General features: G+C 39.9%; 1 protein-coding gene across 1 annotated transcript in view; it reads left to right on the top strand.

Annotated features, from left to right (window-relative positions):
* trip12 (thyroid hormone receptor interactor 12) overlaps nucleotides 1-5,939 on the top strand; it is a 28,531-nt gene that overhangs the window by 9,903 nt on the left and 12,689 nt on the right. Inside the window, exons 5-16 of the mRNA XM_013914296.1 lie at nucleotides 269-374; nucleotides 2,359-2,495; nucleotides 3,248-3,331; nucleotides 3,415-3,510; nucleotides 3,601-3,752; nucleotides 3,966-4,001; nucleotides 4,111-4,206; nucleotides 4,301-4,393; nucleotides 4,490-4,651; nucleotides 4,793-4,861; nucleotides 4,986-5,151; nucleotides 5,686-5,803. Coding sequence (XP_013769750.1) covers nucleotides 269-374; nucleotides 2,359-2,495; nucleotides 3,248-3,331; nucleotides 3,415-3,510; nucleotides 3,601-3,752; nucleotides 3,966-4,001; nucleotides 4,111-4,206; nucleotides 4,301-4,393; nucleotides 4,490-4,651; nucleotides 4,793-4,861; nucleotides 4,986-5,151; nucleotides 5,686-5,803 — 1,315 coding nt within the window. The remainder of the gene's footprint in view (nucleotides 1-268; nucleotides 375-2,358; nucleotides 2,496-3,247; nucleotides 3,332-3,414; nucleotides 3,511-3,600; nucleotides 3,753-3,965; nucleotides 4,002-4,110; nucleotides 4,207-4,300; nucleotides 4,394-4,489; nucleotides 4,652-4,792; nucleotides 4,862-4,985; nucleotides 5,152-5,685; nucleotides 5,804-5,939) is intronic.

Raw genomic sequence — 5,939 nt, 5'->3', positions numbered from 1 at the left:
TAATTACTATGCACTTAATGCAGACATATTATTAAAATCTGGGCTATAATGGTTGTATTGATGTATAGCAACTTGAAATGCTCCCAAAATGGCACTACAGCATGTAAAAATATAATATCAGCTCTGGTGGACTTGGTTCTATGGTAGGTCTTAAAGGGTTAATTAAAAAATTTGATTCACCTCCTGTAGAAGATGTTTTTAAATGAAAGAATTTGATGCCACTGTTGGGGCCCAGTCCAAAAGTTATAATCACTGTTTTCTATTTTAGGTTTGAGAAAATCCACTAAGAAGCGCAGCGAGTCTCCTCCAGCAGAGCTCCCCAACTTTCGGCGGAGCACACGCCAGAAGACCACGGGCTCCTGTGCCAGCACCAGGTACACTACAGTGACAAAAAACAAAAATGCATGTTACTTCTGGATATTTATTTTTGAGGAATGTGGACATCATTGAAGCTATACTAAAGTTAAGAAATGCATATTCATGATTTATTCAGCATCTAAAATGATTGCAGTCTAATTTTAATGATGAGACCTAGTGCTGTGCGGTCAGTCTTTTCTCTTAAGCCAGAATGATGAAAAGAGCCTTTTGGTCAGGAATATCTGTCTAGAAGTTGGTCTATAAAGGTTATCTGCAGACAGATCATTAGTGGTGGCCTTTATGTGACTTTGTCTCTGAGGGTCCCTCACCTGGTCCACTTATGGTCAAGTGTTGGTTGGTACCTTTTGTCCTACAAAGTTCTTCCTGTAGATCGCCCAAAGCAGACCAAGGATTGTGCTGCTTGGACCTCTTTGTGCCTCTGTCTGCACCTGCAGAACTCTCACAGAGGCTAAGGTGCCAAACGCCAACAGTAGTTGGCATTTCAGAATAGGCTTTACTAAAAAAACAAAACACACATCTGCTAGTTTATGCCATTTCTCCTACCGCCTCTGTTTCTTTTCTATTTCCCCAATAGGACATTAAACTCTTAAAAATATAAAAGCTAATTTATATCCTGGAGTCCTGCTCTCAAAAATTGACAAATGTGATGCTGTCTGTGAAGCTGGATTTAAGAAATAAGCGCTTAAAGATTTGAGAACATGTGTAGTGCCATGTTCTGTCAGGACAGAACGCTGGGTCATGTGGTTGGTCGGCTGGTTTGCGGCTAATAGACTTCTATTAGTTTATGTTAGCTAACCAGAGACAGAATCTTCGTGAGAATAAGGACACTAAAACTAAAAGAAAAAATCACTTGTACAGCCCCTAGATGATGCAATCAGTTCACAGACAGTGTATCTATGTTATGTTATATCTAGGTCTACATTGTATCTATTTCAGTTTTTGAGAGCAGGGCTACATGATGTAAATTAGCCTTTATATGTGTAGTGTTTCATGTCCTCTTTAAGGTTGGAATGTTTACTATATTACGGTAATGACTAATCATGGTAAGTAGTTGCTAAACTTTTTTTTTTTTCTTCATCATTCATTGGACTCAACTCACCCAAACACCTTAGCTTACATATATTAAACTCTTAGTTGTAGTCTACTGGGACCTAACTGATGCCTTTTTTGCTAGTGTGACTGCTTTATTCAGATGGATGGCCAAAGGGTTGAGTTTAAACTTTTTATCAGTTTGCATATTAAAACTTTTAAATAACAAAAGATGAAAACTTAAAGATCCCTTGCTTTATTTCATGATGTTACACCAATGTTGCCATTTTAAAATCTGCTTGGTCTAATGATATTTTATTTTAAAGCACACGCCTCATCAGCTCCAGTGTCTGTCAGTAGCAGAGCTCCACCCAGACTGAACTGGATGTGAAGCCACTTCTCATCAAAACAGAAAAAACTACTCAAAGTCTGTTGTTACGATTTCAGTAAAAAACAAAAAACAACAACAACAAACAACATCAAGGCTGAAACGATTTTGTGCAAATGCTGTCATTGTGTTTGTTTAGAGTTCATTTAAGCTGAACGGGTTAGCAGCTTGTATCAGCTGAGTGGCCTTAAATAATCAATATTTAGGTCTGCAAATTGGCATTTTGGGGAAAAATGTCTCCATCACAGAAGGTACAAACTGGTATTTCATTGTGTTTATAGGTCAGACCAACTGACCCCAATTGATTTTACCACCCTTTACAACATGAGGTGGCACAACAATCCTGCACAATGTACATGGTTGGCAGTATGCCCATGAGTTTAACATGAAAACTTCTAACGTGCATTTGATAAAAGGGCAATAACTATGCATGGAAGCCTCTGTTTCAGTTGCATGATCCAAATTTACCATAGTAGAATCACTAGCCAAGGGAACCACTGCTATGTATTCGTATGACACTATAAAAGTATAATAATCAGAGTCTCTTTGTACGCATGTAACAGTCGGCGGGGCTCAGGCCTGGGCAAGCGCGGGGCAGCCGACGCTCGCCGACAGGAGAAAATGGCCGACTCCGACAACAACCAAGATGGGGCCAACTCATCAGCCGCTCGCACTGATGATGCATCACAAGGGGCTTCAGGTACTTTCGCTAACAAATTAAGATTACTTATTGCAACCAGAAATAACTCAAATATTGGAATGATGTGTGATTGGGGTGTAGCTGAACATGTACTAAGAGGTTTTTCTAAAGTAAAAGGTGAACTACTAAGATTTCTGCTCCGATCTTTCTCATAATTATAGACTAGAAAAGTCGGACTAACTAACACCATGTTTTTTTATAATAACTCACATTGCAGTTTGAAAATGTCAGTTAATTATTCACTTCATTATTCAATTAAGCTTAAGACTTAAAAACTCCTTTGTCCCACACGCCATCAAACTGTTTAACTCCTCTCTGGAGGGGAGAGGGAGGAGAAACAGGAGGACAAAGGAGGGGGGAACGACTAAGCTGTAGTGCCTCTTCACCTCACTGTGCAATACCTTGTGCAATACTTTTTGTAAATAGTCAATGGTGCAATAGACCTAAATACTTGAAATGTGCAATTCACTTGTATTTTTATTCCTATTTATTCTATTTATCCCCTTCGTATATTTTATTTATATTTGTCTCTGTATTCTGTAACGTCTGTCGGTGCTGTGCTTTTTGGAAATCGAATTTCCCAGAGGAACCCACCCGAGGGATTAATAAAGTTCTATCTTATCTTAAGATGATTCAGATTTCCATTCATTTATGTGAAGATGAAAACTTAACACAATTATGGCCATTTGATACATTGTTTTCACTTCAATAAAAAAAAAATTAAAATATGAATTTTTACGGTTTATTTCCAGCGTCAAGCTCGGTTGCTGGAGCAGTGGGCATGACCACCTCTGGTGAGAGTGAGTCTGATGATTCTGAAATGGGAAGGCTTCAAGGTATGTTAAAACCACCTTAGAGATTTCTCATATTACAAAAAATATTTGACCTTTTAATACATAAAGCTTTGTATGTCCTTTAGCTCTACTAGAGGCCAGAGGTCTCCCTCCACATCTTTTTGGGCCCCTGGGACCCCGCATGTCTCAACTCTTTCACAGGACCATAGGCAGTGGAGCCAGTGAGTAATGTCTTCTAACATTGACATCAGCGTTCTTGTTGCACTCAAAATATTTTAATTTAAAAAAAAAAATCGCTCCCTTGTTTTCAGGTTCCAAGGCTCAACAGCTTCTGCAAGGCCTCCAGGCCACAGGTGACGAGTCTCAGCAACTCCAAGCCGCAATAGAAATGTGCCAGTTGCTTGTGATGGGCAATGAGGAAACACTTGGTGGATTTCCTGTGAAAAGTGTCGTTCCTGCCTTGGTAAGTCCTATTTTCTTTGGCTGTTTAGCTTCCTGTACTCCACAGCCCTGTTTCCTGGTTTTGAAGCAGTGTCTCACCTATTCATTGTTTTACAGGGAAAAATTCCTCCCACAGTTATGTGTAATGTAAATATTGGTTGACAGAAAATCAGTTACTTTTTGTTTTTTCACATGTATGCTATTTAATTCCATGTAACTGCTTGCTCTTTCGCAGATTACACTGTTACAAATGGAGCATAACTTTGATATTGTGAGTATGACTGGCTTCTGTTATTGTAAATGTCGTTGGTTTATTTACTTTTTGTTTGGGGGGGGGTCATGCAACTGATTATCTTCACATGATTGCTCTGTGCATTCAGATGAACCATGCCTCGCGTGCACTCACTTACATGATGGAGGCCCTCCCTCGATCTTCTGCTGTGGTGGTCGATGCCATTCCTGTCTTCCTGGAGAAGGTAAAGCATGGCACTTTCTGTCAGTAATCACTTGTTAATTCATAACAGTGACCTTCTCATATGCTAATGGATTGTTCGACTTTCTTGTCTGCAGCTTCAGGTGATTCAGTTCATTGACGTAGCAGAGCAGGCCCTGACTGCCTTGGAGATGTTGTCAAGGCGACACAGCAAAGCCATTTTGCAGGCCGTAAGTGTTACGCTGTCTTTTTGTTGTGCCATTAATTTGTCTTTTCTCTGCTAGCCGCATTTAGTCGTAATGATCCTCACCTGTGATCCCTTATAGGGTGGGCTTGCTGACTGCCTCCTGTACCTGGAGTTCTTTAGCATTAATGCTCAGAGGAATGCCTTGGCTATTGCAGCCAACTGCTGCCAGAGCATTACTCCAGATGAGTTCCACTTTGTTGCTGACTCTCTGCCACTGTTGACTCAGAGACTTACTCATCAGGTACAGTTTTCATATAAAGGATACTGATCTGACATTAGCAACAACGGTACATTACGTCTGATTTGGGTCAAGCAGTGAGGTCATTTATTTAATGTGGTAAATCTTTTACTTATCCACCATTTATTCTCTTGCCTTTTTTAGGATAAGAAGTCAGTTGAAAGTACTTGTCTCTGTTTCGCCAGACTGGTGGACAACTTTCAGCATGAAGAGGTCTGTACCTCAGTTTGTTTTTGGTAGACCATGTTTGCTGTTTCAGTTTTTTCCTGCCATTTAGAGATTTGTAGTCCACATGCCCTCTTAATGTACATTTATGCATCTCCGTTCAAATCAACAGAACCTGTTGCAGGAGGTGGCATCAAGGGACCTGTTGACAAACATCCAGCAGCTGTTGGTAGTGACTCCTCCTGTGCTCAGCTCGGGGATGTTCATCATGGTTGTGCGCATGTTTTCACTTATGTGCTCCAACTGTCCATGCCTGGCAGTCCAGCTTATGAAACAGAGTGAGTAACATTTGCACATAGGCCACACTTTAGTAGGCCCCCTGACAGTATTGGCTTTTTCCTTTTTGGTTTTACAGTGTATTTACTTTACGGGATAGGATATTTTTAATAGATTTAAGACGTGCTAGTTACTAGATACAGTTTGGTAACTTGTTTCCCCCCACAAAATTACTGAAATCCAAATTATGACTGCCTGTCAATAGTGGTCCTGCTAACAGCTACATCAACCTACATGATAAAGCTTTTCATTTGCTGTTTCTCATCTTGTGAACTTGCAGTCTTTATTTGCCAGCAAACCAAACAGATGTGACACTAAACATGTACTTAATGCTATTTTTGTGAACGTTTGCAGTCCTATGGCTCTTTGTAAATGATTTAAAAAGAATTGCCATGTCTTGAAATTAATGTATTTTATTCATTGCGCAACCCATTGATTTATTTTTATCAGTAGTGTTATTATGGTGTGTATGAACTTGAAACATAACACTTAACAGAGAAAATGTTTGTTTTTATCTTTTTTTCTCTTCTAATTAGACATAGCAGAAACTCTGCGTTTCCTTTTGTGTGGAGCGTCAAATGGCAGCTGCCAGGAACAGATTGAACTGGTACCCCGGAGCCCCCAGGAGCTCTACGAGCTGACCTCACTCATATGGTATTGTTAAGGTCACACTGGGCAGTGTGGCAAAAATTAAAGACTAGCAGACATACAGACACCTGAGCAATGTTTTTATTTTGTTTGCTGCACACAGTTTATCAAAACTATGGGCGTCAGTGTGTTTTACCTCTCT

The sequence above is a fragment of the Pundamilia nyererei genome, unplaced genomic scaffold, assembly GCF_000239375.1.
Source record: "Pundamilia nyererei isolate P.nyererei 1_Seehausen unplaced genomic scaffold, PunNye1.0 scaffold00185, whole genome shotgun sequence".
Lineage (NCBI taxonomy): Eukaryota > Metazoa > Chordata > Actinopteri > Cichliformes > Cichlidae > Pundamilia > Pundamilia nyererei.
Note: the sequence above shows the minus strand (reverse complement) of the source record. Positions and strands in the feature narration are given on the sequence as shown.